The 24,773-nt window shown below is 36.9% G+C and overlaps 1 protein-coding gene across 1 annotated transcript in view; it reads right to left on the bottom strand.

Annotated features, from left to right (window-relative positions):
- Positions 1-1,244: 1,244 nt before the first annotated feature.
- Positions 1,245-24,773, bottom strand: part of SEPTIN10 (septin 10) — a 23,876-nt gene continuing 347 nt past the window's right edge. Inside the window, 9 exon segments of the mRNA XM_053934149.1 lie at positions 1,245-3,064; positions 3,285-3,473; positions 5,819-5,951; positions 12,970-13,132; positions 13,691-13,787; positions 15,285-15,446; positions 19,003-19,189; positions 20,262-20,457; positions 21,148-21,265. Coding sequence (XP_053790124.1) covers positions 2,921-3,064; positions 3,285-3,473; positions 5,819-5,951; positions 12,970-13,132; positions 13,691-13,787; positions 15,285-15,446; positions 19,003-19,189; positions 20,262-20,457; positions 21,148-21,265 — 1,389 coding nt within the window. The 3' untranslated portion in view covers positions 1,245-2,920.

Here is a 24,773-nt window from a genome sequence, read left to right as displayed (position 1 = left end):
CTCTTTCCTGGTCAATGAAGGGTTTATGTCTCACTATCTATTCCTTCTCACTGCTACTGAAGGAAAACAATCTTTTATGTATAGGTTGGGCAGAGAATTGATTGAGAGCAGCCCTGCAGAAGACTTGGGGGTGATGGTACATGGAAAATTCAACACGAGCAGGCAATGTGCACTTGAGTTCAGAAAGCCAACCACGTCCTGGGCTGCATCCCAAGCAGGGCAAGGGAGGGGATTCTGCCCCTCTACTCTGCTCTTGTGAGACCCCACCCAGAGTCCTGCATCCAGCTCTGGATGGAACATGGAACTGCTGGAACAAGTCCAAAGGAGGGCCACAAAATTGATAAGGGGACTGGAACACCTACCCTACAAAGACAGGCTGAGAAAGTTGGGGCTGTTCAGTCCAGAGAAGAGAAGGTTGTGTGGAACAAACCTTCCAGTATTTGGAGGAGGCCTACAGGGAAGCCAGAGAGGGACTCTGTCAGGAACTGTAGTAATAGGAAAAGGAGCAATGGGTACAAATTAAAAGAGGGGAAATTTAGGTTAGATATTAGGAAGAAATTCTTTACTGTGAGGGTGGTGAGGACTGGAAGAGGTTGCCCCCAGGGAGGTTGTGGATGTCCCATCCCCAGCAGTGTTCAAAGCCAGGGTGGATGAAACGTTGAGCAGCCTGGTGTAATAGGAGGTGTCCTTGTCCATGTCAGGGGCTTGGGACTAGATGATCTTTAAGGTCTATTCCACCCCTCTAAAACTATATGGTATGCATCACTGTGTGAGTATAATAGAAGGTGAGGTTGGTGATGGAACAGCTCCCCAGGGCAGTGGTCATGACACCAGGTCTGTCAGAGTTCAAGGAGTGTCTGGACAATGTTCTTAGTCACAGTTTGGATTTTATGGTAGTCCTGCAAGGAACAGAGAGCTGGAATTAATGAATCTAAGGGTCTCCAACTTCTTCAGTTCTTAGACCTTGACTTCTTAGACCTTAAGGGTCTTCCAACTCCTTATGGTCTTCTTCCAACTTGAGATATTCCATGACTATATGGTAAGTACAGTAGTATAAGACAAGTGTATCACAAGTCACACTGCCCTTCTGGTACAGTTCACACAAATCAACTATTTTTTCCAATCAATAAATTACTTAAGATATTTAAAACAGATGTAAAACCTTTGTATTTTTCAGTTAGATGTGAAATCTTACTCCTTTTTTAATAGCATATGAGAGACAAGAAGCAGAACAAGAGTAATACTTAAGCAAAACCAATCTATTTTATTTCTGTCAAATTAGTATTTCATTTTTAAACAGTCAAACAACACAACTCCAGAGAATTGTACCTCTTATAGTTTCCCATTAGTTATCATGACTACTGAAAACATACAAAGCACTTAGAACTTGTTTTAACCAACCTGGAGTTTTCATAAATCTTCAACTGTAACTAAATACCACACTCAAAACCATCAAATATAGGTACTTTCCATACTGAGTTAGTAGTATCAGATTAACTATCCTGCAACAGTACAGCATTGCAAAAATATCTCAGTAAATTTTGATTAAAGACTGTATCTGAAATTCAGAACACTGCTTGTACATAAAAGCCTATAAGCAAAAATCTATTAGCAAAATGAGTAAATGGTTCAAATATGTCAATAGCTGTATTAAATAACACTTAATGGTCTAATAAACAATACCATTTGAAAAGAACTCTTCAGGAAGCTTGCAGTGGATATATTCCCAGAATACTTTTATACTAAACTGTTCATTGTCTGAATAGAACTGTTTATGGCAGGGACACCTTCTTTGGCATAATGCATTTAAAATTAAAGCAAGTTGACCATACTTATGTAAGGCAAATATATATCAAGGCAGAGCTGTAACAGAAACCCTGTGATGACAATGACAGTAACCACCACACTGTGTGGCATACAGATCATGCTTAAAAATTATTATTTTGCAGAATGCAGCAACAAGAGATATTAGCCAAACATTTTAGTAAGAAACTGGAACTCCTATACCTTCAAGAGTACACCATGAATCACTGCTTCCTCATGAGAAATTACCAATATTGTGTCTTCTGTCATCAGTACTACATAAAGCTGGAACTGAAAAACCACAGCAAGGATATAAACTTAGCATACTCTGAAGAAATAAAACTAAACCAGAGGAGTTACTCGTAGTAGTGCAGATAATGACTTCTGTTACCAAGAATTCCACTTTCATATGCAAATCCAGAAAGAAAGGAATCTAGGAAATGGAATTTGGTAACAGTAGTTGAAATGCAATAAACTTTGGCCAAATTAGGCTTCTAGCATACACCCCAAAAATGTCAAAGCTTGATGATATCTGTAGAAATATGTGCACCAAGGTAGCTTCTAAAATTCTTCAGAATATAGCCGTTATAAATAAATTCAGAACCAAGAAATCTGTTTTCAACTGCAGGAAGTTATTAATTAACAAAATGTTACATAGATAACAAAAGTTAGTTAGTTATCATAGATAACAAAATGTTATCTGCAGTAAATTTGTAAATTATCAGGAAAGAAAATTAGTAAGTTAATTGACTTACGGTTTTGGAGGAGAAAAACATTTAAGTCACTTTAATTTAATATATGAGTATTTAATTCAATGTTTTTAATATAAATCAGTTGAGCATGTTATTCTGGACACTACTTTTGAAAGTATTTCTGAATTTTCACAATTTTTCAAGTTTTTATTTTGAGAGTGGTGAAAGAAAGAAGTGTGTGGTTGGGAAGAAATTGAAATCTTTATTGGGTCATATTCTGCACTTCATGTTTTTACAGCCAATTTTATTAATCTCTTCTCTCAAAAACCTGTACTAGGAAGACACATCTAGTAAGTGCCAACAGCAGTTAGACCGCTTCATAAAACTTCTAACATACCCTAGCATTCAAAACCTGAGTGCTGCAATCAAATACTATTCCTGAAATTCCCTGGGTGAATTTCTCTCTCTAACTCCTCCTTCTCACTCGCCCTCTCGCTCTGCTCTCCAACATTCATAGTTCCTTCATCTCTGGTATGAAAGCATTGGACTTCAAGTTGAAAATCTTGGTTCTTTCATGGAAAAAAGAAAAGAAAGATAAAACAATGCTCATAGAACATACAGCAATTACTCTAAAAGTAAATCCAAGCATGAGGGTATTTTATACACTTCTGTCTTCTTATCACAGAATAGGAGCATCTGTCTTTTCTAAAAGATTACTGAAATTTGAGTTATAAAAGTGAATGTGAAGAACTTTCTCTTTGCTCTCTGATGACTGGCATCAGCACTTACTTTTCGCAGACCTTGTGTCTTCAAACTAACACCAGGGGTAAAGACAGACACTTGTGACTGAATAGATTCAGTGACAGTTTTCTTCTCAATAAACTGAGCTATTTCATCTTCTAGAAGTTTTTTCTTTTCCCCTAATTTCAGCTCCTCTTCTTGATGCATTAGCATAAGATGTTCAAATTTAGTCAGTACCTATTCAAAGAAAGCACAAAAACTAAAATTTCCAACTGGCAACACAAGGTGGTGATATTACAATATAAGAACCCTCAGCAAAATAACACTAAAACCCATGTCAGCTTGTGTTAATGGTCATTAGAAATTGCAGTGATTTCCCTGAACTGTTAAGATTAAAAAGCAGCAACACAGAAAAACAATAACTTTTATCAGACTGTTCTCATGATCCTGGCTACTACACTCAAAGTACAGGTGGGAAACATGGAAGGCACTAAGTGAATACTAGATTCCCTACTACATTTTATTATATCTTTATTGTCTCAAAAAAGGAAGCCTTTAGAGACAAACCAATTATCAACAGACAGATTAAATCAAGATGACTCAAGTAGAATATAGTGGGGAAGTGTATATTTAAATATTAGTAAGTACACAGAGTTAGTCTGGCTGGGGAGTTACTAGTGGGCTGCAATAAGCTACCTACTTTTCAGCTCTTTGATTGGTTTTTTTGACATATTAATGCATTTTAGTTTCCAGATCTATTTTAACCAGTTTAAACCTACTGTAAGGTTGTATGTGACAACAATCACCCTTCCTCATCTCCCATTTTCCCCAGGATTCTCCTAGAATCCTGCTTTTGCAAAGAAACTAAGACTATAAACATAACAGTACACCTGCTGTACACAGCAGATCTGACAAATTTTATAGGTGCACCTGCAAGTTTCCTCTAAATGAAGGATGTGAAAGAAATCTGAAGTTGAACAGAAATTCCTGGTTTTCTTTAGTTTCCAGATACAAATACAGCAGTAAGACTACATGACAAATGTTCTTTAGGAGTGATTGCATGATCCCTTTCCCACATCAGGAACTTGGAAAACTAATATCCGTAATTCTGCAATATGCAGAGTTAACAAACCACTTGGTATAAATTATACAAGGAAAATATCAAAGGGTTAGCACAGATACTGTGTAAGACCTTGCTGAACCTGCTTTGAACATGGCTAAGCATTCTTCCAACTGGACAGCCTCATACTGAGAAGGACTAAATTTGATTATTTCTCTACAAGTAGCATGGGGGTCTTAACAGATTCAGAAAACAAATATTAAGCTGCCTTCTTATTTAAAACATACACCTGAACACCTCAAAAAAACCTGCTACAGCTTTGCTGGGGGACTGACATACAGAAAAGAAAATTCATAAAAATACACAGGTTTCCAATTTCAAATAAACCAGTGTTTGAATATAAATACGCATGACCATGATAAGAGCCTGGCAGAAAGCAGATGAGAAGATCCTATCTTGCTAGTCCATCTTGACAGGACTAAATCTTCAAAAACAGAGCTGAGATACAGTCTACATTTTCAAACAGTCTTAAGGCAGCTGGGAATAGATGAGATTTTGAAAGCAGAACCAAAACAAACCAACAGAATACCAGACATACACACGTTCAAACCTCTCAGCATGAGGGCTAAGTTTAGATTTAATAATTTAATCTGGAAGTCATGCAAATCCACATGGCCCACTCTGAAAAGCCTCAGGAAAGACTTTTTCCTAAAATCTTGGTTTTTACAGCACAATCTATGCACGAAAAGCACCTGCTGTGTTGTTATGGCATGCCAATGTTTCTCAGCACGCTGCTAGAGAAGACAAAGGAACACAACCATTATATTCATCACTCTCTTACTTCACCATATCAACTCCTACTCAACAGGTGCTTACCAAGCCACCCATTAAAGCTTTTAGACCATAAGCTCCTGCCTTCCCAAAACAAGATCCATTTATAGAATCACAGAATCATGCACACTGGGAAACATCTTTAAGATCATCAAGTCCAAGCATGAATCCAGTACTGCCAAGTCCACCACTAAACCATGTCCCCAAGCGCCACATCTACACATATTTTATATACCTCAAGGCATGGTGACTCATGGCAGGGCAGTCTGTTCTCCAACACTTAACAACCCTTTCAGTGAAGATGTTTTTCTAATATCCAGTCTAAACTTCCCATGACACAACTTTAAGTCCACTTCCTCTCATGCTGTCACTTTGCACTTGGGAGAAAATACAAGCCCCAAATCACTATACTCCTTTCAGGTAGTTGTAGAGAGCAATAAAGTCTCTCTCCCCTGAGTCTTCTTTACTTCAGGCCAAACAACCCCAGCTCTGTCAGCTGCTCCTCATAAGACATATTCTCTTGTTTGCTGGTGTCTAATTAATCTGCTAATCCAATCAACTTGTGTAATCAAACTGCTTTTGATTTAAAGCATTACTTTCCTCGAAATATTAGGAAATTAAAAATATCAACCGGTGATTTTGTTAAGAACTTAGCTCAGAAAACAAACTCAAGACAGACAGGCATGCTTGCCTGTTGCTCTGCCTCTTCCAACATTGCTGCTTTCTCCTTCACTCTCTGCACAAATCGTTGCTTAATCTCCTCTTCTTTTCTTTCCACTTCAAGGCAGAACTCGAGCCTCTTTGCCTCAACGACTTCCTGTAGACTGAAGTCCAAAAATGTAAGCAACTCTGCAACACGCTGCTTTATTCAGTGTGGAAAACCAACAATCTAGAAAATCATTGAAACAATTAATACTCATCTGAAATATTAATTTCTACAGCTTTCCACATAAAAATTCAAGCAGAAACCTAAACAGAAGCAAGCATCTTATCTTTCTATTTTTTTATTTACATAAACAACCCTGAGTAAAATTACTTATGCTAACAGCTCCTGGGCAATTTATATTTCAAAGTAAATACAACACTTTAGGCATCTCACATTCTAAAGACTTGATTTATACCTGACTCCAACATGCATAAGCTTCTTCTTTAAGTTGCTTACTACTGAGACACTGAAATTGCCAGAAAAATCTCCCCAAATTTCCACACTGTGAAACCTTAGTCTTCAAGTAGGACCACACAAAAACAATTAATCTGGAGCACTAATGTAACAAAAAACTGATTGTTCCTATATAAAAATGGAAGAAAATAACAGGATCTTCAAAACATATAGCACTCTTTTTTTAATGTCAAAATTTAAATATAGCAGAATTATATTAATATAGAATGAATTCAATTTCCTTAATAGTTCAACATCCAAAACACAGGGTTACTTTCCAACATGCAACAGCCAAAACCTCAAGACTGCTTGTTTTTTCCTGAACCCTCTTTTCCAGAAGTAAATAAACTGCACATATACTGTCTTATATTTGAAACTATATAGGAGGAGCAAATTAGTTCAGATCACTGAGCAAATCTCTGGCAAAAAAAAAAAACAAGTCAGCAGGTAAATCAAACATTATTTTTAAATCTATGCCTCCCTTCTCTTTTCAGTACACAAGATAATTTTTTTTCCCTCCAAACAACAGGTACTTGAAATTGAAATACTTCTTTCATGCCAAAGCATATCATGGCAAATTAAAAGATGCTAGTAATTTATTCATATGAATAAACTACTAGAGGTTTGACATTTTCAGAGCCTATACTACCACTGCCAGGCAGTGCTGGTGGGAAATGTTGCGCTTTTCAAGAAATACAAATGGAGCTTGTACACAGACGTACCTCATACACCAAACTTCTTTTGAAAAGAAAACCTGCTTAATGACACGAGTTCTTCCATCAAAACATTTACCATAAAACTAAGTCACATGATTTCAGAGAGCACAACTGGAGGACCACAGCTGTTTTAATGGTTACTGGAAACTCAAAAGCATTGTCTTCTACGACATTTGGCTTAAGAACAGATAAAACTGTGGATAATATTCTAGCCTTTTTTCTGGGCTGTTCTTTACACTTTTCATCTCTTCTAGCACTTGCTGAGTGCTGACTGGTCAACCTTTCCCAGCTGAGTTACTGTCCCTTTGCCAGGTAACTCAGGCCTTCCACTCTCATGAAAAACAAAATAGGTATGTATATTAAGTATTTCATTTTGATTTCTATTTTTAATATACATACACACTTATGTTTTTGTCCTATCTTTTACTGTTTCTATTTAAACCATTTATAAATGAAAAAACTTACCAAAAAAACATAAAGAGTTAATTATTTAGAGCAACACTAAGCTTAAAAAGCTGTATCTTTAAATTTATGGTGACTGTGCAGTTTCTCAATCCTAAAGTTTCTAATTTGTATTCAAAATATCATGTAAAGAGAGAAGAAACATCTTGAAATTGCACATGCAGACAATGTTCTTAAGATATCAAGGTCAGAGCACTCCTCCTATTCTATCTTATTTGAGCACTACATGGCAACAAAATTAATTCAGAACAATTACCCTTTTTTGTTTGGGTTTGTTTTGGGGGCTTTTAATCAGCTGTGAAATAATTTAGATCACCCTGAAATTGTAAATCCCTAAATCCACAAGAAACAGGGGCATGATTTTCACACAGATGTATTAATTCACACTATCTCTAAGTTTAGATAATAATGCTACAGCACAGGTTTTTCAACTGCTGGCAATCTCACACTATACACACTTCTGCACACACTGTAAGTTCTGATGGATAAAATGCTGCCTTTGGGAATGATAAAGCTGCTAGAGCAAATGCTAGACTAAGTTAACATGCTACAGTCACACCTTCATTTCTTTATGTGGACATCTTTAGACCCAGACTAGGTTACTTTATCAGGCAAAAGCAATTTTGTGTTGAAATTTAAAATATTAACTCTGAAGACACTCAACTCAGTAAATAATCATATTACACATAAAAATAAGAGGATAAATAAAAGTGTATTTTTTAAATTTACTTTGCAGGTGGTTGTGGATGCCAGTACATGTTCAAGTGGAAGTGTGGAAGTGTTCAAGGTCAGGCTGGATGGGGCTTTGAACAACCTGGTCTGGTGGAAGTTGTTCCTGTCCATGGTAAGTGGGCTGGAACTAGATGGTCTTTAAGGTCCTTTCAATCCCAGCCATTCTATGACTCCATGAAATACCCCCTCCCCCTGGACTGAATTGTTCTGGGAATCACCAAGAAAGAACTAAACCAAAATTTCCTCTTCTGCATGCAGCATACCAGCAACACAATAACCCAAACACTCTTAAGTGTTAGGAGATTTGGGGAGGAAGGAAAAACATTTCACCACATCTTAAGCCAATCCTTTCAACATTACTTCATCCACTGCTCATAGCAAAATATTTTTTGGTTTATCTGAAGACTGGTTTCGCTGCTTTTCTTTTAGCACATTATGAAAATCAAGTTCACAGGTACTCTCATTCTTCTGGCTTAGACATCCAGAATGTAATACTCTGTACAAAGACACAAAATTTAAATGTCATAACTAATTATTTAAATAATGTATTCTTACTGAGGTTTTGTAGTAAGGGATTGTGAAGAAAGTCTAAACTAATCATACATACCAGCACTACCACATGCCTTTCTACAGAAGCACAGCTGTGACAGTTTTTTCTGTCTGCATGAGACTGAAAGCATGGAAGCCTAAAATTGCAAATTAGACACATTATGTTCATAAATAAAGACTCTTCAGTTAAATTCACTCTGAAGTGAATTTAACTCTCAGTGGAACACAATGTGCACTTTGAACAAAACAAGTATTTAAAGTTCATTAAATTATACTTTTAAAAGCTTTCAAATTTGAAAGTAACACTTGTAACTTTTTGCAGAACATTTGACTATTAATTAAGGTATATCAGAAAACAAACAAAAAAAATTAACTAGTGGCAGGTATTTCTAGCACTGTGCTTCGACTCAGTTATCTAACTCAGTTGATATTGAGCAATAATAAGGATGTGGTAGACCTCAAGAATTATCAATTTTTCAGTAGGGGCAAGAAAACCAGGTATTTTGGGTGTGGTCCAATCTCATTCTAAGATGGTTAAAATATTTAGCTCAAATGCAAAGGTCTGCAGCTGGTCAGATGAATCCATTGCCAAGGACTTCTTAAGGAAAAGGTCTAACAGGTTTTCAAATGTTAGGTTTATTTTCCTAGACATGACAAGCGTCACATCAACCTTTCTCTACATATAAACTTCTTCATGTCACTGAATCCTTCCTGGTTTTATGTAATCATCTTCAAAACAGACTGAAAAATAAACAAGTTCAAGAACTGCAAGGTCTGAATATCCCAGTTTCGGGGACGAAAAAAGCAAGGAATTAATCCCCACATACTGAGAAACCAAGATGCTTATGCTACAACAATGTTTAATTGCAATTATAATGGAGAACAAACTGTAATCACAGTGACAGAAAAACAACTAACCCAGAGAATTATTAACATCAGCAAATCTAAACACACAAGCATATGGCCTGAATATCAATCCTCAGCTTTTTTCAACAGACTCTGGTCTTCCAGTTTTCTTCTTTCAAAACAAAAATGTGCCCATAGGCAACAACTTAAATTGAAAAATGGACTTAACAAAATGTTCAACTTCAAAACACTAGCAATCCTCTCCTCCCTTGCAAATGCTTAGGCTAACTAGGTATGTGTGTGTGTATATTTAGAAGTTTGTTTTCCTGGAAGCACTCTTCATGTCTAGATTTCTGTTTTCAACTATTCCAAATTTTACCATTCAAAACATCTCATCAATTATCTCTTGCTGAGAATGACCTGAGACTAGGAATTCCTGTTCCTAACGAACATAATTGGACCATCAAAAAGGCAGGACCAGACTATCTGCACAGACACACACAAAAGCTTATATTTACTTTTCAACAACAAAGAAATACAAATGCCAATTTTAAGCAGCAAAAATTGAAAAAAAATTTAAAAATTCACTTCTGAATTTTATATCCAACAGATACTGCATAAAATGTATAAACCACACTCTAAATACTCTGCTATCCATTGACTTCATTACTTCATTCTTAGAATGCAATTGCAAACTAAAAAATTTAAAAAGTTATTATGAAATAGCTTCACCAAAAATACAGAAATAGGTGTTTTTAAAAGTGTGCACAAGACAGTCACTTCAGACTACCTTTCTTTTCCCTTCTCAGCCCCAGTAATAAAGATGCAAATATATTTTTCTGTTGTATGCTGAAACCACATCTCCCATAAAAAAAGTAAAACTTGCCAACAGGTTTTTACACACATGTAAAAGCTTAAGTGTTTTACACACATAGAAGAGTGAAAGACTTTACAGATGTCTGCCCACAACCTAAGGTAGCTGGACATCCAAGAATTACTGGTTTTGCCTTGCAGTGGCATACAATTTTGGATGAATAAACTACTGTCCTACTTCTAAATCCAAAAGGGTAGTACAGGAACTTCACAGGCAGCTTCTTCCCAATATGCCAAAAGGCAGGGCACTTTGCTACTCAAGTGTCAGTGTTCAAATGCTACAAACAGCCAATTACTCAAGTCTAGCAAAGGTTTTCTAAATTTACATTATTATCAAATTTAATATGTAGACAGCTACATCACAGGCACAAAATATGAATTCTCAACATGCATTTTGATCATTATTTATACAAATAGCATGAAATTTTAATCTTCAGGCAAATACTGCTATGCAATATTAATTATAGTCTAAAACTACAGCTCTTAGAATCCGCAAGAATATATTGTAAACATCTTTAAGGACAAAGAGGATGACAATTTAATAACACATTTTTGCCCAAAACAACTGGATAGTCCCTATTCTAAAAATTATTTAAATGTACAAGCAAACTGGGAAGCACTGAACTTCCTCGATGTAAATAGACACTTTCTATCACATTGCTGAGGATGACACTTTTCATTGTTTCCTCAGTAACTTGATAAAACATCTTATGGGTAAGGCTGCATTAGTCTGCTAATTACACTGCATACACATCCTCTAAATTCTCTTCCTTTTTTATAGTATCATAAAATGTCTCTCAAAACACCAAACACCTTCTCTCGCAGACATCAGCGTCATTCACTATGCCACATTACTGCGGGACAGCCACATCCTAGTCTTGCTTTTCTCTTCCTGTTGCAGTAAATCTGGGAAAAAGTTCATTTTTCTAGATTCTTATGGGATATCTATTCTTACCCTTCCAAAACAAAGACATTTTCAATAAAACTGATTTACCAAAACTAATTACTAAGTGTACTTTCTTGCCAGAACTCTCTCAATAAAACTGACATCTAGCGGGCCATACGTAAAATCTACACACCAGAGAGAACTCAGCTCTTCTGTATAACCAAGAAGCAGACAACTTCTAAATGAGCTCTGAAGTGTAAAATACTGGGACAGTCTGATGTGAACCTGCCACTTCAGGCTGTTTACAAAACACTAACAGTGTAGGGGTTTTACAAAGATAATTCCTTTGTTTGTAAAAGAAAGCACTTCTGTGGATGATGGTTTTTATAATTTAACTCTTATCCTGAGATGGCTGTACACCATGAAACAGAGCTTCAGAAAAGCTGAAGGAACTGGAGTCAATATTGTCATGAAAAAATCTCTAAAAAAAAAAATCTTCCCTAGACAAGGATAACAAGACATCAGCTATTAACACACGTTCTTAAACTTAAATGTAAACCAAATGAAAATGCTACGGTTAATTTCAGTTGGTTTTAAACCTCTTTCACCTTTGGTTCTCTTTTTATGAAAAGGATGGATTACATTCTTGTTAAGTGAAGAGAAATGTCAAGAGACCACTGATTCAAGGTCAGCTCAACATCATCTCAGTGAATTAATCTGCAAATGTGCCTCGGTTCAAACAATGAAAAACTGGTTTTAATGCAAAGTCTTATTCTGTTTTTATGCCTGGTTTAAGTCAGTATTTCCCACCATGACTATGCAGTAATGGTGCTTCACTAACACTAACAATTCACAAAGCATCAGATCTTCCCCAGCAGGATTCTGACCAGTTAAAAGTACAGTCCCATGCATTAAAAAAACAAAACAAAAACAAGGGAAGCTGGAAGAGGGAGATGAGAGAACTGGAAATAAATGATTAAACAAAATAGATATAAAATTTTAAATGCTTCCAGTAGAAAGCAGCTTCACTACATGAAACAACTGAGTGTCTATAACCTTCTGTTTAACTTTCCTTTGGAAGCCTTTTTTAACTCCCTACAGTCCAGCAAGAGATTTCTTAACCTGAAAATGCTAAGACATTTGTTATTATGGCAGATAATGTGGGAAGTCAACAGTGTAACCACTTATTTTATAAAAGTTTTTGTTTCAGTTCCTTCTGAACCTGGAGTCCAACCAAATTATTATTTAGAATCAGATATTCTTAGGAAAGAAAGTAAAACATAATACTAATATACAATGAAAATAATTTAGAAGTTCATAAAGCACAAGTATCTAAAGAAAACAGACATGCTTCCTGAGAAAAATTAAAATCCTCAGGTGTATTATAGAAGAGAAAGATTTCAGAAAAAAACCTGGCTTTCATGTTTTTAAAAAGAATGCTCATTTAAACTCACAGACTTCTCCATGAAGGTAACTGAATGAAGAGCTACATCCTTCGATTAAAAAAAAATATTCTTTCCTTCTCAGAAAATTTATTTTATGTATCAAAGCTGCTCTGCACTGGGATGATGTGAAGTGAATGGATGCTGAAAGCAAGCACTGCACACCAAGTCCTTTACCTGACCGGTTTGTTCTCAGGGCCAATGTCTCTGCAACCCAACTTTTCGAGCCTGCAGCGTCTGTATGACTCATAATATGCTCGAGTCTTCTCCTTTAAGTCTTCCATATTTGTGCAAAGCATCCTGCGAAGTTTTATAGTGTCACAGTGGTTCTCATTTTCCACTAATCAGTAAAAAGGAGATTTTATTATTATGCAGAAGTAGCAAAATAGTCAAAATACTTTTTCAACATCATCACTTACTTTGTTCACTAAATATACTTCTAGGAAAAGGTATCTTGTTGTTTATTATACCTCTTATGCTTCCTTATAATTTCTAATATACACACTGAAGTACTGAAGACCTGTAAGTACTGGTGAACATATTTCAACTGTGCTAATTTCCTGATTGAGCTGAACACAACCACATTTCTCTCCTTTTTAACCCTCTTTACTGACAATCACAAATGTTTGAAATTTGGTAATGCTAGAGGTACTGCCACTATCCTAACCTGCCCAAATACTACACACACAATGTCATACCTTGATCCCAAGAATGCATCAGTGTGGATGATACTACAGGTTAGTGCATGCCTCAAGTATTAATTGCTAAATTCCTTATAAGTGTTGATCCAAAATATAATCAGCCTGGCATCAGTGAAATAGCCCCTTTTATTACTGGTGAATTTTATACTTCAACAACTGCAAAAATCTCATAAAAATACTTTTAAGAATTCTTTTACCTTTTACAATGCCCCAAGGGTATTGACGAGCTCTCACCATTTTGTTTCCAATTTTCACCTTCTCCATACTTCCTACCACAGCAAATGGCAAATAACCCTGTCGGAGTGGTACCAGTTAAGTCTTATCTGTCAGCACTCTTATGTAAAAACATAAAAACACTTCAGAAATAAATTAGGGAGGAAAACACCATTTCAGAAACAGCCAACAGGCAGTTTAAAACCAGGTATCACCCCCCAGGAGATCAGCAGCTGGGTAGTATCTACTGATAAAAAAAATCAAACTACAATAGAAGAAGAAGGAGCAGTTGACAGACCCAGATGGGTGTGTTGACAACTCAGAGGAACCTCAACAGGCTGGAGAAATGGGCCAACAGGCACCTCATGAAACAGAAATGAGAGCAATGCTAAGTCCTGCATGTCAGGAGGAATAAGCCCGTGCCCCAGCACATGCTGGGAGCCAACTGTCTGGAAAGGGACTTTGCAGAATAAGACATGGGGGCAATAACTTGGTGAACAGCAGGTTGTTCCTGATTCAGCAGGTCTGTCCCAGTGGCAAAGGCAGACAACTACATCCTGAGCTGCACTAGGAAATGCCAGCCCCAAACAGAAAACTGCTCTACAACATATGACTCACATTCAATCAGAGCTCAGATCCCAGTAACACATGACAATCACATGTTGGAACCTGTGCTGTGGTTACTGCTGTGGGCTTGGCACAAAGATAGCCTGGGCACTGAATGCCTGTGTGCTGACCCACAACAGCTGACCAAATAAAGAAACGCCATTACCTGGAAAATAAATCACTAGCAGAGCATGGAAGTGGTAAGTAACAAACCACCACATTTCCCCACAGCAAAAGGTCCTGCTACTGATGGACAGCTGCACATTCTCACTCCTTGGTCAGGTAACACAGGTTGGGAATGCACAGCCATGGGTTCCAGCACCCTGGCGCCTGTTCCCTACTTTCAAACCCCCGTACACACAAACATGTACCTACAAACATGTGCACGAGAGCAGCAAATACAGAGTGCTCAAGGCAAAGCCATCTAGCTTCACAGCCTTAGCTGAGAGCTGGCAGCTACCACTGGGACAGTCAGAAGGACAACAGAAAATGAGACAGAGTTGCATCTGACTTCTTCATCCTCAGAGAAAATCTGTCCTAATTTCAAAAGAAATTACTAAATAAAAGAAAAAAAGCAGGCGCAAGACTTGCTGTTGTAGAAAGTTGTAGACATGAGGCACCTAAATAGCTTTGCTACCAGATGTAAAATTCTATCTGTTGAGGAAAAGATCAAAGTCAATTTCTCCATCTATAATAGTAATTTTGTATTAATTAACCAGGTACTAGAAAAACCATTTATGCAAGAGAACCTCTTTTCTGGTATCAACAGGTATCAACAGCAGAGGGGCAGGAAGATTTGCAAATAGGGAAAAAAAGCCCCCAACACATAAGAGCTTTTTAAGGAGAAGAATAAACAAAATCATGACATGCAAACTTGCAAACTTAAAGACAATGGTGGCAGCAGTGACATTAATCAGCATTAGAGAATGATGCTTTAGTACTGAAATATCAATATTTCTGTCATTTACTTACATTTGTGATGGCATTTATCTCAGATACAGTTTCATCATCAGTAGGAAACTGGTATATCCGGATGCCATTGCTAACTAATTCACTCATTATTTTCTTCTTGAACTCTTGTAGCTCAGATTTAGAAATGCTGTCCGCTTTGCCTATAACTGGTATAATGTTCACCTGTGAATGACATAAATTATATGAAATGTGTGAGACTTTTGAGAATTTTGAGGTGGCAACTTTTGTAAATCAAATTGTTTTTTAATTAGCTGTTTAAAGCCTCCTCCACAGTCCAAATCTTTCCATCAATTGATAACAATTTTTGACAAACAATGAAAAATATTCTCATGGGCATCATTTAACTAACTAGCAGGCAATTATTTAATATACTCCCTTAAAAGTAATTGATTCCAAGAACAAGGAAGGAGGTCTCATAGAGCAAAGTACTCAAACACAAGCAATGCCTACTTATTAACTAAACGCCATTAAGTATTTATATCTCTGTTAAAAAAAAAAAATAGATTGTTTAGGTTATATCAGCAGAGGACATGGCTCAGGTGTTAAATGAAAGCTGTCAGTCTAAATACAGAAAGAAAAGGAAGCTGACTACCAAACCCTGCCTACCCCTGAGCCTCTTCCTTGGGTTCCTTTCAGCTACATCTTCTCCACCTCACCACTGCAGCACAGTTTCTCCAGTATCTGACATGAGCAGAGAAATAACAAAGGCTAAAGCTTCTTGCTTACCAGTTTTTACACTAATTATTCAGAACACAGAATTCAGTTCTATTAAACTGCCCTATTTCCTAAAACAGTGATGGCAGTAACTTGGAAGCAATAGATGCCAATTTTTTCTTACAAATATTATCACCACTCCCAAAACACACATTTTTCAGAACTAAATGGAAATAATGAATGCCCAAATGGAACAAAATGGAAATAATGAATATCCAAATATTTTGAAAGAACAACATAAATAATTCTTCCAGATTTCAGAAGATGAAGTGTTTTACAGAGTTCCTTGATCACAGATGCAAAAAGGAAGGAGAGGAAAAGAAAAAAAAAACAAAACAACATACACACTTTCTATTCCTCTGAATATTCTGCCTGAATGGCAGAATGCCTAAATGTCACTAAGAGATTCAAAATGGATATTTTTCAAATAAGACTTCTGTCTTAAACAAAATGTCCCAAATAAAAAGAAGCAAGCCGGCTCTGAAGTATGACTTCCAAGATTACCTGATGATAGTCCTTAATTGTGCAGCATACATGATCTAAGCATATATGGGGTAAAATATCTAAAATCAAATAGAATTATGAAATATATTTTTCTAATAATTGAACTCATTTAGAATTGTATAAACAATCTGTTGCAATAGGAGTAATTAATGCCTTCAATCAAATGAGCTGAGGGACAACATAGGTTTTCTCCAATATAGGTCTAAAAATGGATGGAATACAGAGTCCTCAGAATTAAATTAACCTCTACTCTTTTTCAACATGAAAGTTGTCTTTTCAACGTGAATGTTTTTCAAGCACTCACTGATTAGGAGAGAACTTCTTAGAAAACAAATAGCAGAGAGAGTCTACCAAGAAGAAGAGTAAAACGCAAAATCAGAAACTGAGATTACAGCTATCAACATTGACATTAAACCACCACAACTGCATAAAAATTGAAAAACATAAAATTAACTCTGGCTTTAGATAAGCAACAAAGAAGGAAAAGAAATACATGTAATTGAAATCACTGTTGGTTGCAAGAGCAGGCTGATTTAAGTGTACCTCTGTGAATCAGTATAAACATTTCTGAAGATTCTTTCTGAAGGGAAAAAATCCAAACTAAATCCCCATGATACTTTACTGACTTGGCCATAAGCTGCATACAATTCTGTGAGAAGGAATTAGAACTGCAGAGCTCTTAGTTGAATAATCACTATTTCCAGCAAGAAAGAGTACAGGAAAACATCCCCTTTGTCTGTGAATGAAACCTGGCTGGTCTGTAGTGATGCCATCCTAAGCAAAACTAGAGGATTTTCCAGTGTCTAAATGCTAGAGTCCAAATTCTTAGCTAGTCATCCAATTCATAATAGAGAAAAGTAAATTGACCATAGATACTCTGTTTTTTTCTTCAAGGCCTGCAAAGTACAGGATGAACCTAATCTATTCCCAGAACCCTCTCTACCTCTGAGCTGTATAATCTGCTATTGTTTTGTAGCAGCAGACTGTAACAAGAGTACACAGTGTACACTGCAGTGGATTTAGGAAGAAACTCAAGACAGCTTTTGACATAGATTTACACATTTGATGGATGCATGTGGCTGTACCATCTTCTCTTTATGGAATCCTGTACTCAGGGAATACACCCAGGGACTCCCACATCCTGGGAAATTTCAAGTTCTTAATTGCCACTAGGAGAATGCAGTACTACTAAAAGCACCACAAACATGCTCCACAACAAGATGGAAACAAAACTACAGTTAAAGCATACAACTCTTTCTGTGTGTACATGGATATTTCTGTAGTAAGAGTAGAAAGAAGCCATTGCAAAGGGATAAAACACCAGAGTTACATGTGGTTTATGCTCTCTGTGCCAAAGCAGAATTAAAAATTTTTGCAGTAGATGGCTAGAAGCCAAAATTCCCCAAAGCAGAATTATTTTTTGTTTATCCTGATGGAAGTATTTTCTTAGGATGCTGGAATTTGAAGATCTGTATCTTTTTCTTTTGAAAGAAACACCGTTTTAAAGAAAGTTCAGTGAAGAGCAGGCACAACCCAGAAACCAACGACATAGCACACAGAAATCTGCTCTCCCCTACCTTTGTACCACCATACCTTCCCTTCTCTGCTATTGAGAATTTCAGAATGCAAAATACATCCACAAAGTAACAAAAACTCCAAATGTGCTTATCAACCACAAATGTTGGTTTGATCCTTGCTATCTTGGAAAAACTTCTCAGAAACAAGAAAATGCAGGAAGAAAATGTAGCGGGAGGGGCTCTAGTACAGCACAAAGAAAAAGCTGAAAAGCACAGCAAATACATTTAAGTTTTCAAAATGCTCAACATTTCAACAAATTAAATCCAAATAATATAAGGTTTCTTAAAATAGGTTAAACATTTAGCTTCACACAGCCCTATTACAGGAAGAAAGTTAAGGATTTAGAAAATGCAAGTAATTTCACTAGAAACTGTTATTTGAAAGCTTTCTAAACAAATAAATATGTTAAAACACTACTGCAGCCTATCACAGAAAAAGCCACATTTGGCAGGGTCTTCTGTTCATAGCTCTTCATGCTTCTTCAGTTATCTATAACGAAGATCTTCACAGTGTTGCAGAGCTTTTTATATGCCAGCAGTCCCAAAACTAGAAACAATCATAATTAAAAATAGTACAGAACTTATAGAAGGTTACCCTATCCAATCTCACTACAATGTTTAGGGTTTAATAAAAGTAAAGTTGGTGTGGTTCTACTTTTTTTAGTATTTTTTTTAACTTTGTTGTGCTTCTTTTTTCAACATTCTTGCTATAAGTCTCTCTCTTTTTAATTTTTAAATAAACAAGTGATGAACTGCAAACTACTTGCAGAGCCCATTTATTCTGACCTTAAAGTATATCAGTACCAAAAAAACACTGCAAAACCAAATGCATCAATATAGAACTGAAAGATGGTCGTGGACCTAAAAGCTACAAGATGCTTTAGAAAGTAAGACAAATTCTTGGAACTGTTTCCAAGTCTTACCTTACTGTCTAGGCTTCTCATAGTTAACAAATCTATGGTTTTTAGAGAACGGCCTGTAGGTGAAATGAAATAGAGGCAGACATGGATGCGAGTATCATGGTAGTTAAATAAAGAACGTATAACTTTCAGTTCTTCCTCAAGATAGGCTTCAAATTGTGCATCTACATAATCCACTATTGGCTGATAGCTGTAGGAAATAAAATTTAACAACCAGATATTAGCTACTCCTAAACAGAGACAGGCTAAGAAGGGAATTCTCTTGGATTGTTCTACAGATTTTTGCTTTACATGTCAAAAGGCTGCTCAAGTAGGGCAGAAAATTACATGTACAAACTAATCCTAATTTCTGAAAAGCAACTCAAAAAAGAATTGTGCATCTAATACAAACAAAATATTTCCTAGCTACCATCAGTGAAAAAAGCTACATAAATTTAATTATGATTATAACCAAACTTCCCAAGTGATGTTTTTAAATTTTTGCAATTAAGTTGTGCAAATGCAGAACTCTTAAATATAAGGAAGATACAACAACCTCTTAGGTACAATACAGGAAAAGAAAGAATATGCAACTAAGAGTACCAAGAAACAGGATGAACTTTATCTTCTGAAGTACTGTACGTGAGAGAGCTCTTAAACAATAGACAAAAACTAACATGAGAAATGTTAGAGAATAAAAATCCAATTTATACTAAGTATAGTTTAAGTATACTTTATCCTACTTAAAACCAAATTCTAATGTGCTTTCAAAAAGAAAGTTTTGCTAGATGTAGAAGCAGTGCTTAGGGAGGACTCTTACATTTCTCCTGCTCCACAAAGTTTACAAACCAGATCAAATGCTTCGGTAATCCACATGATGTTATTTCCAGTTTAAGGTCTTCAACAAGTTACAATCAAATTGTTAAAAACCCTGTAGATCTAATCTATATAATACAGTACTTTATAATGTGCTTGACTGTTTAAAAACCTGCCTGTTGAACTCCCTGCTTTTCTCCACCCCAAAAGAAACTACTGCATGTACACACATTTATAAAAGATTAAGAAAGAAAAGATTTCATAAAGAAAGGAGCAGAGTTCATCTGAATTATAAAATAATTTCTTACAAGAGAAGAACAATGTGTTTACTTTGGCACACAGGGAAAACAGTTAACCATCTATTTGGAATACATGTAAGACAATCACTTACTACAAAGCCCAAAATAAAATCAACTTGCACTTAAGACCAAAACTCCAGCATAACATAGTGACAAGAGGACACTTACCTATCTGCTTTGTTGACCTGGTCACCAAATCCCACTGTTTTTACAACTGTCAGCTTTAAAAGAACATTACTTTCCTGGAGTTCAAAAGTCTGGGCTCTAAGTCGCACACTTGACAGAAAATGTGTTGACGGAGAGTCCGCAAAATCAGTGTTAAACAAACTGCTCACCAAGGCTGATTTCCCAATTCCAGTTTCCCCTAAAGTTAAACAGAAGGGTTGGAGAAGACACTTTTCACATCAAATAAATACATAATAATCACAGAAAGTGTACACAAAAACTCAACTGATTTTTTCTGTGTAAAATTGTGCATTTGTGCATTATTTTAGTGAACACTAAATATATTTTCATTATTTTTTTCATCCTAAATATAAGGGTAAATTATCAGCTAATGAGTAATGAGCAGAACAGTGTCTTGACACTTTGGTTTCTTTAAAAGTCTGAATTAAATTCCTACAGATTTTTAAAAGTTAAGTGGCTAGCTGTGAAACCAGAGATTCAACAAACATCTTTTAAGAATAAGGGTAAAATACTGAGCAAAACATTTGATAAGTATAGAAACACTTCAGTAATACCAACATGGAATTTTAGAATTATTTTAATCTGAAGCTCTTTGTTACAGGTGTAAGCCCCATTTACTCAAAAAAATCCAAAAGGCTGCTGATAAATGAATAAATGACTGGCATACATTTTCAACATTTTTTGGTCTTCACATTGTTTATGAAAATGCTACATACAAACCCTAATAAACAAAGCTGGGAGAAGGGGTGGAATTACAGTTCATGTTTAACATTAAAGAACTGTTTAACACCACAAATGTATTTAAATTCCAGTCACTTCCTAAGATGGGTATACCACTAAAGCCTTTAGGCATCCAGATATTACTCACCAATGCAAAGAATGTTGAAGCAGAAGCCATGCTTGATGGATTTCCTAATCAGTTGGTCAGGTAAGCTGTCAAACCCAACATGCGCAGACAAGGACAAAGTTCGACAGCCAACATTTTGCTACAGAAAAATAATTTCAAAATATCAGTTAACAATGGCAATAAAAATTCTACTAGAAAGCTAGAACTCATTCCTTATGATTTCACACACAATGAGGAAAAGCCAAAGTCTGAAAGAAAAACCTGTCAAATGAGCTTTATTCCATGATTTGAGAAAACAAAAAAAGCCCCAAACCAAACAACCTTATGAAATGTGAATGAAATAAAGTTGACTAGTCCAACTGAAAATGTAAACTGAAAACTGTAGGGAGAAAATAGACCACAGTTGGTTCGCTCTTAGAAAATAGGAAAAAATACTAAAAAAAGATCTAAGCATCAGAATTCAAAATAGAAAGCATAATCAGAGGAAGGTGTGCGTTACCGAACGGAACTCACTCTGAGGAGCTGGAACTGAAATTGCTATTTATGTCAACTAAAACATTATCTACACTCATTTTATGCACCAGAACTCTGAGATAGCATTACATCTATTTCATTACAAATATCTAAAGGTGCACATTCCTTTTCAAACATCAGCTAGCAATCTAGAATCATGACATCATGGCAATGAGCACACTAAAATGCATAAGGCTAAAAGAAAATATCTTGATTCATACAAATGAACTGTATTTTTAAACAAACATTACCTATCAGAAGTAGAAATGGTGACAGGTCCATGCTATTCTTTCTCTTATATTTCCAATCCACACGGAATTGGAAATTATTATTGTTTCCCACGAACATGCACATGGTCAACAGCAGGAATTTTTTTTAATTTAACACTTAAAAGCCCATTAAAGTGACACCTTTTTTAATAGGTATGCATAGCAAGTCTCAGAATTCTTGTAGCTAGAAGGATATGGATATTCCTCATGGCATATACTCATCCTCTTCTTTATTTGCACAGGACTTCCTGGTATGGATTTACAGACTGCACTGCACTAACTGCACCAACTCTCATTTTACACTCCTCTAATTAGATAATTCCATTTTAGACTAATATGAGGGAAAATGCATATGCAAAGTGAACAATTTAAAGAGAAAATATGACATCTTTGGGCTATTAAAAAAATGTACATTCAAAGCATGTCAGAAAACAAAATTTCTCAAGGCATTCTACCAGAAGAAAATTACTATTAAAAAGTGCTGAGAAACATTGAGACCTGTCAGTTTCCTGTCCATTTAAAGACAAGTGGCTGCAGCCTAAGAACTCTAGAACATCTAAGAACTCTAGCTACTCAGTCTGATACTCAAAGGACCTCTATTACCACTAGGATAAGACAGTTACCAAAGACAAACCATTCAGCTTCCACACCAAAAGCCAGTGCAAGCGGCTCAGCGTGACTGAAGAAAGGAGGCCTTTCACCTTCACGTCACCAGCCTAAATCCCAACCTCTGCACTGCCATTTGTAACTCTCCAACCAAAAAAAACCCTCACAGGAATAAATTTATTTCCTTCTGATGTCCAGATGTTAGAAAGATAAATTATTTTGTCAGCAGAGTTGCCTTGTTAGGGCTTGACATGCCTCGATGATCTCAGACCTGGAGGAGGTTAACAAAGCCTTGGGAGAAGGATGTGCTAATGATAGTGGACACAAAAAAATTAAAATTTACAGGCCACAAGGACATTTGGCAGAACACCCAATATAAGGAAGAAACTAACAAAGCCAACTCAGCAACTATGCTGAAACCAACTGACTCAGCTCCAAGGAAATTTTAGCAGGAGGAGATTGTGACCACCAACTCACAGACCACCAACTCAAGAAACCCACAGACTCAAAAGAAGAGAAAAACTGTGAATGTGGACTAATTAGCATGACAAATGAGAGAATCACTAACCAACAGAAGGTAGAACACTAATTAAGAAAATTATGCAACTAGTAGCCAATGACCCTTGATCTCCTTATTTGCTAAAATCTATAAACGTAGTTTTGATGACTAGGCAGCTAGCATTTTGTGGCTTATCACCTAGCACCCCACTTTGCACGAACTAGAATAAAGAAATAGAGGTAGCTTGTCTTAGTGTGTAAATTGCTGCTGCCTACCAAGCAGAAAGCCCTCTTTCAGGACAACACCTTCCTTCCTTACACAAGAATCACTGTCTAAACCTATTCCACCTGACAGCAACTGAAGCATTCTCTTAATAGAAAAGCAGTAGCTTACATTTTTCCTTCTGAAATTTTCCAAGGACATTGGGTGTTTGTCCCTCTGCTATTGTCTAACAAATAAGCAGAGAAATTAAGTCCACAAAATGACCATATGGTATCTGCATTCTTACTACTTCTAAAAGAAGTATCACCTCCTTGATTACCTAATTGATATCACCTAAATATCACCTAACTCACAGCTCATTCCTTCCCTCAACCCCATTTTTAAAGGTTGGTGGCATAACTCATGTGTCTGGATTTCTCCAGATTCGTTACATTGGATGCGGCTCTGAGCAACACAATCTAATGAAAACTGTCCCTGCTCAGAGCAAGAGGGTTGGAACCAATCTTTTTGAGATCCCTTCCAACCCAAACCATTCTAAGATTCTATTATTTAATAAAATATTTTGGTTTATATAAAGTTGTCTTGACCATTAAAAACAGCATGAAAAAAAACTATAGCCTGAGATGGTGTAACATTTAAAAATTATTATTTCTTTCAGAAAGAAACTTGAAAAAATAGTAGTCTTTTAAATTTACCACATATTTTTGACCAAAACTGCACAACGCCATGCTATACCAAAGCAAAAGCTAAGTCTCAGGCTACATGCATTACTTTGCATAAACCTCGGCAGAACGAGATTAGTAGTCTAAGCAAGAAACTAGCTGGCTGCTGGATTTGAAGATGTGACTGAAATTTGCCCTCCAAAACTCGAAGAAAACCGTAACCAGTGTTTGATTATGCAGGGAGTGAGGGTCCCGCCAGCCCCAGGCGGCTACGCGGAGGTCCTGGGAAGGATGCCGCGCCCCCAGCCGCGAGGGGGGGCATCCCATTAACGCGCCCATAGGCACCCCAAATCTGACTCTTCCTGAGCCCGAGTCTTCCACTGCTATCTCCAGGCATAGGAACTACGCCCAGCACCGTCGTGTGGAGGGGTTCAATCTTCAGAATAAAAAGCTGACAGCTTTGCCATTACACAGAAGTAATTCTTCAGTAGAGAAGATTCAACTTATTACCTGAAATACGCGATACGCCATGGGAGCGCTAGGAAGAGTGACATCTGAAAACAAGTTCCTTTAACAAGTTCTAAAAGCCTGGCAGTTCAGGGGACCAGACGGCGTGAGGAAGGAGCCTTCATCTCCCCCGCTAACTCGACCTTACCCTGACGCGGCCCTCACCGGCGCCCGGCACAGAGCGGGGGCAGCGCCCGGTGCCCCGCAGCGAGGGCAGCGAGGTACAGGCGGCATTTCCACCTCTTTGCACGGTGCAACCGCCACCCTCCTTCCCCTCCCGGTGCCGGAGCTGCCGGGCCCCTCCGTCCCCTCAGCCGCGCCTCAGGCACAGGGGGCTGCTGACCAGCCGCTCCCTGCACCGCGGAGGGG

This window comes from Vidua chalybeata, chromosome 2 (genome assembly GCF_026979565.1).
Source record: "Vidua chalybeata isolate OUT-0048 chromosome 2, bVidCha1 merged haplotype, whole genome shotgun sequence".
Classification (NCBI taxonomy): Eukaryota; Metazoa; Chordata; class Aves; order Passeriformes; family Viduidae; genus Vidua; species Vidua chalybeata.
This window is presented reverse-complemented; position numbering and strand designations above follow the sequence as displayed.